Consider the following 13,137-nt stretch of genomic DNA (forward strand, 5'->3'; position numbering starts at 1 on the left):
CACACAGTAGGCCCTCGAAGCACACCTGCTGATGGACGGAGGACTGGCGCCACACACACAGTAGGCCCTCGAAGCACACCAGCTGATGGACGGAGGTCCCATGTCCCAGTGGGGTGAGGGCAGGACCTGGAGCCTGGAGGCTCCGAATTCAAACAATGCCTCAAGTAATCACTAGCTGGGTGGCCTTGGCTAAGGGTCACCCTCTCAGCCTCAGTTTTCTCGTCTGTAAAATGGGGATGATGACAGCACCTTCCAAACAGCGGCACTGTGACATTTAAATCAGGCGGTATCTGTAAAGTGCCCCGCCAAGCTCACGGCCCTTTGTAAACGTGAGCCGCCGCCGCCACGGTCATCGTTACCGTTACCGTCGTTGGCTTTATAATCGATCTCCAGTCTCACTCCCTTCTCCAGGACCGGCCTCGCCTGTGCGCCCCCCACGGACCACCAAGAACCCCGGGGGAGCTGGGGGGGGGAGCGCCAGCAGCTCCGGCTCCTACCTTGTTAAGGTGCATCTGCTGCTGCTGAAACTGCTGCTTGTGTTTCTCCAGGAACTGCTGGTGCTGCTGCTGGATGACGAGCTGCTGCAGGGCCTGCGCGTTCTGGGGCAGGGGGGCCGACTGCGTGCGCCCCAAGGGCCGGTGCTGCCGCAGCTTGTGGATCGAGGGGGACAGCCGGTCTGCGCCCACCAGGGACTGCGCGTGGAGGGGCAACGCTCCCAGGCCTGGAAGACACCAGTCTGAGGGTGACAAGGAGGAAAACCGAGCAGAGGAGGGGAGGAGAGAGAGGAGGCGGAGGCGGCAGCAGCGGTGGCACGACCCTCCCTGGCGGGGCCGCCCTGGGCCGCGGGGCACAGCTTCCGCATCGCTGGCCCTGCGCCCTGCCCCCTCCTACACACACACCACTCGTGAAGAAGGTCAGGCAGCCCCAGGCCAGCGCCCTTCCTGAGCAGAGGGCCCCGAACCCGGGGCTTGGCCAGGCAGCTTCACCCTCACTCTAGAAACGTTCTGGGTGAGAAGGTTCGGAGAGAAAAGCTGTAAGGAGGGGGTGAGGTGGGGAAACACCCCCGGGACCGAGTACAAAATGGGATCGGGGTGTTGGAGGGTGGACACCAGGGCCAGCCGGGCGTGGCATCGGGAGGCACGACCTCTGTGGTGAACCGACTGTGCCTCAGGCAACTGGAACAGCACGGGGCGGAGGGAGCTTCCACAACGGAAAGTCCCCCCTCCCCCTTCCCTCTCACTCTAAAGGTGAAGACAGGAAGCAGAAGGCCTCTGTGCTGCCAACAGGACCGCTGCGGGGGCGGGGGGGGGACAGCGGGAGGCCCCCCCACGTCATCAGGCCCAGCAAAGTGCCGAGTCTGATTACAGGGGCCCTTCTGCTCGGGCCAGGGCTTGGGGCCGGGCCGCTGCTCGGCACCAGAGTCCTCGTCTCCGAGGCTTCAAAGACATCTGCGTCATTTACTCGGCCTCCCCGCCTGGGCAGTGGCAGACGGCGGCATAAAAGCGGGGGAGATGGCGACAGAGAGCTGAACGCTGAACCAAGGCCTGCCCGTCCCGACAGTCCCACGGGCACTGAGGCAGGGCGGGGCAGGCAGGGGGGCTTTCCAAAGCAAACCGAGAGCCCCGAGACAGATGAGGCAGGAGGATGACTCCTGGGCAGACGGGAGAAGACAAGGAGGGCTTTTCCACCGGCCCTGCGGAGCGGGATCAGTGCACGGGCAGCTCAGGGTGCATTCCCAAGAGCTTTGCTCAGAGAAACCTCTTTTTCTCCTTGTCTTTGTACTGCATCCCATCGATTTAGAACAGAAGCTGGCTGCGGAATATGAGCGAAGGTATGAGCAGCGCCAGCAGAGACCCCCGTCTCTCTTGTCCTCCCCCTCTGGACCTTCCGGCTCCTGCTTCTGCGTCTCCATCCCTGGATATCTGAGTATGGTCTGTGCCAGCAACCCCCCCTCCCCAAGGCAGGAGTCTTGGCTGACTGCGCAGGGGCTCTCGGAGCTGGAAGAAGTAGGCTGACTGTGCGCAGGGGCCCTCAGTGCTGGGAGCGGAAGGCTGACTGTGCGTAGGTGCTCTCAGTGCTGGGAGAGGTAGGCTGACTATGTGCAGGGGCCCTCAGCACTGGGAGTGGTAGGCTGACTGTGTGCAGGTGCTCTCGGAGCTGGGAAAAGTAGGCTGACTGTGCGCAGGGGCTATCGGAGCTGGAAGTAGGCTGACTGTGCGCAGGGGCCCTCAGTGCAGGGAGCGGAAGGCTAACTGTGCGTAGGTGCTCTCAGTGCTGGGAGCGGAAGGCTGACTGTGTGCAGCGGCCCTCAGCGCTGGGAGTGGTAGGCTGACTCTGTGCAGGGGCTCTCGGAGCTGGGAAAAGTAGGCTGACTGTGCGCAGGGGCTCTCGGAGCTGGGAGGGGCGCAGCCCAGGTCACACGGGCCACGGGCGCCTGCAACACTGAGATTCCCAATGAGGGGGGCCTCCATCCCCACCTCTCATTGCTGGTTGCTTTTCCCGACACATCTCTCCTCAGCTGGTCTCTGCAGTGTCCACTCACAGCTTCTAACTCTGCACTCCAGGGTCCAGCAGAAAGAAGCAAATTCATTTTCCATGTGATGCCATCCTGTCCCCAACCCCCGAGTTCTTTCCAATGACCTTTCTGCAGCATGGACTGAAGGCCTTCAATGACCTTCCTAAATTGAACACCATTTTCTAGAGGGGCTCTGACCCAGGCAGCACACAGTAGGGCTGCTGTCCTCCGCTGGGAAGCCCTGGGCTCTAAGGCAAGCCTGGCATCCAGGAAGCCTGGAGGTCGCCTGCACCCAGCTTGCCCTCCACAAGCCCCCATCAGGTCAAGGCCTTCCTTGAACTGCCCACACACCCCCACGAGGGCTTCCTTGGTCTCGCCCTCTACTGTCAGGGGGACCGAGGAGGCAGATGCTCCCTGTGACCCCGAGGGGCACCTCTAAGATCACGTCCAGGATACAGCAGAGACCCCTGGACAGGCTGGGCTCGGCTGTGTCCTCCACCTTAGGGCCGGGGGTCCCACCTTTGCCCCCTGCTTCCCTGGCTTCGGGCTGGCTTCTGCCCTCTGAGCGCCTGCCTCGGAGAGCACCCACGTGTTTCCTGACCACGTTCAGCCACGGCGGCCTCTCTCGAGGGCGGTGGCAGTCCACCCACGCCACAGAGGAAAAGCGGCCTCCCTGGACCCTCTGCTGGGCCTTCTGACCAGACATGAGCTCAGCCTCTGGCTCCCCCATGGCCTCTCACATGGGTCCTTCCCTTTCTCTGGCGCACTGTGACCCCCTGGGGCCTCAGACTGCAAGCTCCCTGATGATAGGGGCCCACGCTGGGACACTGCCCCCTCAGAATGTCCAGCAGTTGCCTTCTCCTGCAGCAGGGTCCCTGGGTATTTGGGCAGGGAAGTGGAGCGGCAGAGAGAGCCTTGGACTTGGAGTCAAGAGAGATCCGAGTTCAAATGATGCCTCAGACACTTATCAGTTGTGTGACCCTGGGCAAGTCACTTCACTGCTGTTTGCCTCAGTTTCTTCATCTACAAAAAGGGGATAAAATAACAGCGACCTCCCAGGGCTGTCGTGAGGATGGAAGGAGACAATACCCACAGAGTGCTTTGTAAAGTGAGAGAAACATTAGTGATTATTGAGGTTGTTACTACTTGCTGATTCTTCCCTCAAGTCATGTGATTGATTGCTCCTGCAGTACTAAAGACCACCCCGTTTCCCCCGAAGGCCAAGCCCATCACGTTACGATAGAGGGACTCCCTGGAGGCAGAAAACACCGTCCACAGCCAAACAAACTGGCCGTGTGGGTGGCAAGCCTGGAGAGCCGAGGCTGGCTCTAGAACGTGGGCCAACCAGGAGCACCGAGGCAGGCTCTGCCCGTGCTCCAGCTCCAGAACGTGGGCCGACCAGGAGCACCGAGGCAGGCTCCGCCTGTGCTCCGGCTCTAGAAAGTGGGCCGGCCAGGAGAGCCGGCTCTAGAACGTGGGCCGACCAGGAGCGCCGAGGCGGGCTCTGCTGTCACTCACCTGCGACTAAGGGCGCCTGTGCCGCCGGCTGCTCCAGGAGGACCATGTGCTGCAGAAGAGGGTTGTGCGCGCTGCTCCCATCCCTGTCCAGCGCGGCGGCCGTAGTGCTCAAGTAGGGAGTGAGGTGGGTGCCAGGGAAGAGGGAGATGCGCTGCTGGAGGGCCGGGATGGCGAGTCGCTCAGCTTCCTGCTGTCCGGACGCCCCCTGGCAGGGAGGGAGGCAGGGGGGGTTACTTGCGCCGAGAGCCCCGGAGAGACGCCACAGCCACCCCCGCCCCGCCCCCAGCGCCAGCCGTCCTTACACTCGAAGGGCCGGTGGCAGGCAGGCCTAGCGTGATGTTGGGCAGGGAAGGCGACGTGTAGAGAGGCAGCTGGGTCACGGAGCCGTCGCGGGTCACCAGTCGATGAGCCAGGCTGGTCTGGAAAAGGTATAGAAGGTAGGCGGCAGAGGTGAGGCAGGACCCAAACCCGGCCCGGGACGCTCCAAGTGCGCTCGGGGTGCTGGGGGAAAACGCACCGGGTGCCTCGGCACCAAGGTCAGCGATCAAACAATCGACACCGATCAGAGAGGCCGATTTCCCAGAGTGCCCGACTTGGGGTTGAGTCTCTGCCTAGGAATCAGGAACACTGCCAAGTGAGGGCCTTGCCCTGCCCCCACCCCACCCCACCCCACCCCCAGGAAATCAAGGATCCGCCAGATATGCTCAGGGACTCCGGGCAACTGCGTTTTATGTGGATTTACATCTAACAACCTGATGCGGCAGGTTCTGTGGTTACCCCCATTTTACAGATGAGGAAACTGAGGCTGAGAATGGTGAAGGGAATTGCTTGGGGTCACCCAGCTGGTAAGTAACTGAGATGTGATTACAACTGAGTCTTCCTGTGTGCTGACCTCGAGGTTCAACACCGAGCTGCCAACACGTGAGCCACACATCTAAGAGTGTGAGTGTGTGTGTGTGTAAGAGTGTGTGAGTGTGTGTGTAAGTGTGCACGTGTAAGACAGAGAGAATGAACGTGTGTGTGCGCGCGCATGTAGCAGGGGGGAGACAGAGAGGATACGATGATAAACCTTTGCACTGCCTGCTGGCCTCAGGAAGGGGCTTGGCTATTTTTCCTCGTGGAGGGAGTGGGGTTTGTTTCCTGAAGAGAAGAGAGAAATCCACCCTGAGAGTGGCGGTGGGAGGGGGAGCCCCGGGAGGCCTCCCGGCTCAAACCCCCTCGCTTCACAAAGGAGGAAACTGAGGTCCAAGGATGGTCAGGTGACTGTCGAGGCTGCTGAAGTGCCTAGAGGAGGCCAGACTGGAGCGGAGGCTCTGGGGTCGAGCTCTTTCCTCCTTAGGCGCAGACCCAGAGGCTGGGGTCCCTTCTCCAGGCTCTCAGTCCGGGGGTCTTGGACAGCCGCGTGGCTCCTGGGGCCTCTCCTCAGAATGTTCACAAACGCGTAAGATAATGAACTACCCAGGACTCACGAAGGATGCTGATGATACAGGCATGCAGAGATACGGCTGTTTTCAGAAACGCGTTCTGGCCTGCTCGGGATCCAGGCTGGGTATCCCCAGGGCAGTCACTGAAGCCTCTGCAACAGTGCCAGGGGAGGCCTCTGCCAGAGAAGCCAGCGGGGCGTGTGGTGGGCAGGGTGACCCTCTCATTGTCTGGTTCAGGAGAGCAGACCCCCAAGGACCCCTGGGTGGCGGCTCACAGAACAGGTCAAGGCAAACCGGCGGAGGTCACGGAGGTGATGGAGGTCCCACAGGCCCGGGGAGGGCAGCTCGGGTCAAGGACAGAGATAAGCAGGGCAGCCAGCGGAGGAGGGCAGACATGAAGGAAATATGACGTGCGGGGTGGGGCAGGGGGCATGATGGCACCCCAAGGAGGGAAAAGGCTGTCACCAGGAGAGGGCAGGACCAGGGGCACAGAGCGGAGCTTGTAAAAAGACCAATTTACTATGAAAAAGAGAAAACAGCCAACTTTCTAATAGGGCAAGACCCTCGAAGCGGCAGGGGCCACGGCTGGAGGAGCCCATGGCCGGGGACAGCCCGAAGGCAGCTGCCAACCCAGAGGCGGTTAATACCTTTGTGGACTCTTTTTAAAAAGACCTTTAGAAATCCTACGTGGAAAGTGAGAAAGGCAGTCACTGGCCACGGCCACCTTGTGGGCGCACAGGGTGTTCCCTCTGACCCCACGGGCACCCTTCACACAACATCCATTTCCAAAGCATGAGGACAGGACGGGCCCCTCCCCCTTCTCTGCTGAAGGCCTTTCATTGGTGTTTCTCAGGAAGCACAATGCAGTCAGGCTCTCACGGGGGCTGGACCTATCCTTTATCGATGATCCACGGGCCGCAGGGTGGGCACACAAATGCACCCGAGGTTCCAGGACCCCAAAGGCCAGCCAACTATGGAAAACGGCGAAATGTTCTTTCCATTAACTCCGGCTCCACTCTGGGTGCAAACGTTCTTAGAATGGGAGCCCCATCTGGATGCATGCACCATTTGGGGTACCTGCCACTTCATTTCTGGGGACACAGACTCTGGAGCGCAAGGTTCTGTGCAATCACTCCATCCAAGGGGGAAGCGTCCATGCCCTGGGAGGGGGTCCTTCCTTCAACTCTGTAGAGGGAGGGCTGACAACTGGCTGACGTGGGCATGTCCCCGATCTGCAAGGTCTCTCAGGGGCCCCTTTCTACACAGGTCTGCATTTCCTCCAGTGTTCAGGCACTGGCCCCCTCTAGGCTTTTACCCCCATGCTGGGAGAATAAAATGGAAAATGATATTTTTCATTTCTTCTGCAGAGAGCACAGTGTATTCTAACCCTGAGAAATCGCCCTAAAAATCTCCAGCTTTACACTCGCACACAATTGGTCGGGGAACGATTGTTTGGAAGGCAATTTCCTAGACAGAAGTTTCTGCTAAAAGGCAAACAAACCCCAGTGAAATCATGCATAAAGAGTGAGCCTGAGATCAGCCAATTAAGCTGCGTGACTCCCCCATTACAGGCAAACAGGCCTCAGCGACCCGAGTCGTGTTGGGAATGTCTGCAAGCACCCACGCGCCTCCTTCCCAAAGGAAGCGACTCGATTCTGGGGCAGGGGTCCCCTCGGCTCCCCTGGGGGCTCCGTCACAGCCCGGAGTGGGGGCCCCTCAGTTCTCCCGTTTTCTGAGCCAAGCGCCCTCCCTCCCACAAGGGCCCCAGAATCTGCTGGGCTGGTCACCTTCCTAAGAGGAGCCCAGGAGGGGCGTCACTGTGCCAGGGGGCACCTCTGCTCTCGAGCAGCCTCCAGAGTATCACTCCAGGGTGAAAGCGATCATCTTAGAGCTTACAGGGCAATGCAGGAGGAAAGACGCAAGGAGAGGCATGTGAATGGAATGAGAGGCCTTGGGAGATGGTGAGTTCCCCATCGCGAGAGGTGTGCAAGCACAGATTGGATGGATGCTTCCCAAGGATACCAGAGAGGGAGTTCTAGGGATAGCCCCAGGCCAGAGCGTGGCTCCCAGGGAGTGTGGATGGCTCCTTCACTCTTACTCAGGTTTGGGCCAGGCTAGGTGACTTCTGGGAATGGCCAGCCTAGGCTATGCTCCACAAAACTCGGGAAAACCACGTGATTAATTAATCAGCCGCTAACCCTAACCCTACATGCTGAGCACTCACCAGGAGAGGCTCTCTTCACCTGGACCTGCCCCTCGCTGGGCGTATGACCCTGGATAAGTCACAACCTCTCTGAAACTCAGTGGTCCCTCCTAAAGTCGGCTCTGGGGAGACTGAGCAAAAGGAGGCAGGGGGAAAGGCCTTGAAAGTTGTACAGCACCAAGCGAAGGCCAGAGAGGAGGAAGAGGAGGAGGGGAAGGGTGAGAAAGAAAGCATGATGAAGGAAAGACAGAAGAGGGCCAATGATGAAGAAGGAGAAGGAAAGAAAGGCAGGGCTGGGGAGAGGAAAGGGAAGAAAAAGAGACCGCCCCCGCCGGACAGCAGCCCGACAGCCGTGGCGAAGTCTGCGGCTGGAGCGCACGCGGGGAGGCCTCGGGCAGGCCAGATGCATTTCTGGGGCGCACAGGAGGATCCTCCCTCTCATTCCTCAGAGGAGGTGAAGAGACTCCACTGAGGCTGGCTAGGGCGTGGGCAACAAAACCAGGTTCGAAGCCAGGTCCTCTGACTCCACATCCCAATGCCCTTCAGGCCTCAGTCTCCTCATGGTAAAATGGGTGCAGCGGCCAGATGGCCACCAAAGCCCCTTTGCTCCTCCCTGGGCCTCAGTTTCCTCCTCTGTAAAGACGAGGGGGGTTAATGAGAGGTTTTCCAAGGTGTCATCCAGACCCAAACCTTAGTCCTGAGCAGATGCGTGCTCTCATCAGCAGGCCCAGCCTTCATTTCCAAGCATGTATTCAGTTTTGTTTTTTTAAAGAGAAAGCACGTGATTAAAGGGGGCCAGGAAGCATTGAGCCTGGTATCTGCGTCTTCGCAAAGGGCAGAAGGGGTCCTCTTCTCTTTTTCCCTGGCACCGGGCTTCCTCCCTGTGTCTCCCAAGGCCACGTGCCCACGGGGACCTCTCGTGGAAAGCCCCACAACTGCCCGGGCTCCCCTTCCAAGAACAGCGAGGGGGCACTGACCTCTGCCTGGATGCTGGTGACGGAGCCGGCCAGCCCGTTCTCAGCGCTGACGTTGTTGGAGCTGTTGTTAGGGGAGCTGGGCCCTGAGCCTGGGGCACTGCTGCAGGCAGAATCTAGAACAGAGCAGAAGCGTTTGTTAGAGGGAGGCCTGGCTGGGGCTGAGGGAAGGAGGAAGGGAGGGAGGCAGGGCCCAGGGGCCCAGATCCTACACCTGTCTTCTGCAGAACGCTCCCAAGGAGCCAAGGACGAGAAGCAGGGCCGCCATTTTAGACGCCGGGAAGCTCATCCCTCTTCTGAGATCCAAGCCTCACAGGAATCCCTGTTCCTTTACTTCAAAGTCAGCCCCCTCGGCCTCCTGAGGAAGGGCTCACACCAATTCCAACCCCCACCTGGAAACACCTTAATGACAGGAAGGCGGGAGGCCTTCCCGGGGGGCGCCAGGAACTCTCAATTCCCAATGAGCCTCGACCTTTATTAGCACTGATGACCAAGCGGACTCAGCTTCTTGCCTCTGGCCTCTCCAGCCCTGCACCAGTGCTATCCCCCAGCGCCAAACGGGAAGCCGCATCCTAATGACCGAGGGATTTGCCAACCCTCTGGGAACACACACACGCGAGTGCACACATGAGCACACATACACTCACACACACGCACACACTGACATGCATACACACACACACACACACACACACACAGTCTTCATGCCATACAGAAATATTCTCTGATCAGGTGAAATCGACTGTCCATTTAGACTTAACCAGTCAAAAGAAAGGTGGGTCAGATGTAAGGCCATTAATGGAGTCCTTCTCTTTAAACTTTCAGACTAGTCTGTATCACCTTCTGTGTTCCTAAACTGGGGGTAAAACGAAGAGAACAATGCCAGCCAGACACAGTGAGGTCCGTGGCTGACCCATCACAAGCTACCTAGCCTTCAGTAAGAGGGCAGAAGAATGGATGAGCCTGCTGGACTCGGGGCCTAAGCCCCACAGACGGTCTTGGGACACAACAGAGGATGGAGGTATTTCAACTCCATCTGACCCAACCAACCCAACCCAACTTAGTGAGTGTTTATTAGGAAACTCCTAACGTGCCAGACACAGAGAATGCAGAGAGAAAACCGGAACGGTCCCTGCCTTCAAGGGGCACGGTGAAAACAGCACATACACAGATCAATCAACACAAATATACACAAAGTAAATTCAGGAGGAGGGGAAGGGGCAGGAAAGGCCTGGAGGGAGGGGCAGCTGAGCTGGGCCTGGAAGTTATTTCCAAAGTCTATGTTGGGTCTGTATCCCAAAGAGATCAAAGAAAAGGACCCACAGGTACAAACTTACAGCAGCTCTTTCTGTGGTGGCCAAGAACTGGAAATTGAGGGGACACCCATCCATCAGGGAACGGCTGAACAAGCTGTGGTATATGAATGTAATGGAATACTATTGTGCTATAACAAACGAGGAGCCGGCGGACTTCAGAAAAATCCGGAAAGACTTGCACAGACTGATGCTGAGTGAAGGGAGCAGAACCAGGAGAACGTCGATCCACTGTCAATGACGCAGCTGTTCTCAGGAATGTAACGATCTAGACAATCCCAAAGGACTCGTGAAAATGCTCTCCGCCTCCAGAGAAAGAACGGATGGCATCTGAATGCCGACTGAAGCAAAATCTTTTCACTTTCTTTATGTTTCTTGCTTTTGATTTTTCTGACAACATGGCTGACACGGAAATGTTTTGCGTGACTTCAAAAGCAAACCAAACCAAGCAAACCAAAGCAACGTATGTGGCTGGGCCGAGCCAAGATTACACGAAGGTCGGGGAAGAACGGGCTGGGGCCAGGGTGGATGGAAAGAGTGGGAGGAACCACCCCGGCAGCATCTCCCCAGGGCAGCATCTCCCGGGGGCAGCATCTCCCCAGGGGCAGCGTCTCCCCGGGGCAGCGTCTCCCCGGGGGCAGCGTCTCCCCAGGGCAGCGTCTCCCCGGAGGCCAGTCTGGTCCTGCTGACTGATTGAAGACCAGGGTTTTCAGTCTCCTCAGACAGAAGGGGCCTCAGAACTGGACCCACGCATTAACGGGGCCCTGCATCCCGCAGGAGCGAGCCTTTTGAGAGTCCCGGGGCCTTGCAGAGAAGCAGAGACTCGGGCTGGTCAGAGGAAACGAGGCCATTTCCTCCGAGTCCAAGGAGGGAAGGGCTTGCCTCTATTTCTCCCGTAACACCGAGGGTCACACTCGGACTGGAAAATGCCAGTCACTGGAGAAGAGCCTTTGGACGAAGAGAATTCTGGGAAAGTGAGAAGCCTTCCAAGGGCACTTTTCTCTTCCGCTCATCTTCTGAAAGCTGAGCTGTTGTCAGGGGCCTCCCAAATACCCTGGGGGCACGGGCTGAGTGCTGCAGCTGACTGGCCCCCAGAGTTCCTCACACCTCTGGCTAAGGCAGGGATGGGGATTAGAATCCTGGCACCTCACAGTACAGACTGTAGACACGATATACGCGCGGATCTGGACTTTACTGATGTGGGGGACCCCCTCTCCTGCTAGAGGCTGGCAGCTTCTTTTTGACTCGAGGGTCTTAAGAGAATTGCTTGGAGCACTGAGAGGTGAGGGGCTGCCACAGTCAGGAGGTGTCAGAGGTGAGACTCGAACCCAGGTCCCCCGTCTTTGAGGCCAGCTCAGCCTCCGCTATGTGCCACTTATGTGTGGAATCTGCCCTAATCCAGCTCTGCCCACACACAAGCGTGTCTCCACCTCCCTCTTCCCTCCCCCCAGCAGCTTCCCTAACTCTGGGGAGTTCTCCACTCTTCTCCACTGCCCCTTTCAGCTCTAGATGTGGTCATCTGCCACGGGCCGCCATGCCTTCCTCCAGGAGGCCGGCCCCTCAGTCCATGCCAACCCAAGTTCTTGCCTCCTTCATTCCTAACATGGTGCTGCAGCCTCCAGCCTCCCCCTGCAAATGCACCCCATGTTTCACTCTCCTTATTCATTAGAGCCATGTTATTCTCCTGCCCAGCCACCTCTCACGACAACCTACTGTGGAACATGGAATTCTGCTTGGCTTTCAAGGCCCCCGGCCTCCCCGCCATCTTGCTGAGCAGCCTGGCCTTTCTTCCTCTAAGTCTCTTGTCTGGAATGCTTCACAGCGGTCTCAGCAGCCTTGTGATAATCCTGGGCCAGCAGCACAGAATCCCGGGGCAGGCCCAGACCCGAACGAGAGAGCCCTCCACAAAATCCTGACTTACTTAACTCAGCCTCTGCTTTTAGACCAGCATGGAGGAGAGCTCCCCTCTCTTCAAACGCTCCTCGCCCTCCGTGTCCCGGCTCCCCTAGGGAGCTGCCCTTTCCTCTCTCAGCTCTCACTCATCAAGGCTATGGGTCTGGCACCAGGAGCCATTTAGCAGTGACCGTCCCGGGAGTGGCTTCAGGGGCTGGCCAGGCCTCACAAAGGGCGTGGTTCCAGTATCTATCTTCTGCGTGGCAGGTTACTTAGCTCCGGGGCCTGGAGGCGTGGTGATGCTGAGCACAGGGTTGGAAATAGTTGGGCAAATGGCAGAAATCACCCCCAGGAGCCAAAGGAAAACTTGCTGACAAATAAGACACGTCAGCTCCCGGATTGCCCAGGCACCATACGAGGCGCTGTTTCATTCACCGGGCCCAAGAGTTACCGCGTGCAGAAGCTCTACGGGATTAACAGAAGAGGAGGCTGAGGCTAGGCCAGAAAGTAACAGGCAGGATCTGAACACAGCTCAGTCTGGCCGTCCACTGCACCCCACCCCAGAGGCTTAGGGCTGCCGTCAGAGGCCCCAGTGTCCAACCTCTCATTCTACAGATGAGAATACCAAGGCCTGGAGCAGAGAAAGGACCCGCCCAGCTTGACATGGCTGAGATGTGAATTTAGGCCCTCGGAATCCAAGGCTAGTGGGGCTGCCCTGGTTAGCAAAACCTTTTTCCTGGAAAGAGGTGACCAGCTAGAAGGCCTCCTGCTCGGTGACTGCAGGCTGCTCTTATCCTCTCTGAGTCTCAGCTGACTCCTCCACACAATGGGTACAGCACTCACATGGCTAGAAGGGCAGAGCTCTGCAGACCTCAGAGGACATGGGAATGGGAGCCGATGTTATTTCAGTCTGTCTGAATGCCTGAGAGCCCCGGATCACAGGGTGTCTCCAACCTCGGGAGACTCCAGCATCTGAAGCAAGCCTGGGAAATCCCCCCACCATCGTAACGCACAGTCCCTTGCACACGCAAGCACAAACCAAGGATGCCGGAGATGTGACAAGGGAGCTGAGGCTGTCACAGGGTGTGGTCTGTGACCCTCAGGACCTTGTGAGTTCACATAGGCTGCGGATGGCGCACGGAGCACCCACACGCTGCCCTTCCGACGCTGTCCAAGGCCGCGGATGGAGCATGGAGCACCCACGCGCTGCCCTGCCAACACTGTCCAAGGCTGCGGATGGAGCATGGAGTACCCACGCGCTGCCCTGCCAACACTGTCCGAGGACACGGATGGCACA

The 13,137-nt window shown here is 58.5% G+C and overlaps 1 protein-coding gene across 1 annotated transcript in view; it reads right to left on the reverse strand.

The window, feature by feature from the left end:
• LOC114053923 (histone deacetylase 4) overlaps positions 1-13,137 on the reverse strand; it is a 253,834-nt gene that overhangs the window by 27,776 nt on the left and 212,921 nt on the right. Inside the window, exons 9-12 of the mRNA XM_027877070.1 lie at positions 8,638-8,750; positions 4,336-4,452; positions 4,034-4,238; positions 498-721 (exon numbers count right to left, since the gene is read on the reverse strand). Of these exons, the coding sequence (XP_027732871.1) occupies positions 498-721; positions 4,034-4,238; positions 4,336-4,452; positions 8,638-8,750 (659 nt within the window). The remainder of the gene's footprint in view (positions 1-497; positions 722-4,033; positions 4,239-4,335; positions 4,453-8,637; positions 8,751-13,137) is intronic.

The sequence above is a fragment of the Vombatus ursinus genome, unplaced genomic scaffold (assembly GCF_900497805.2).
Source record: "Vombatus ursinus unplaced genomic scaffold, bare-nosed wombat genome assembly UNPS02004196.1, whole genome shotgun sequence".
Classification (NCBI taxonomy): domain Eukaryota; kingdom Metazoa; phylum Chordata; class Mammalia; order Diprotodontia; family Vombatidae; genus Vombatus; species Vombatus ursinus.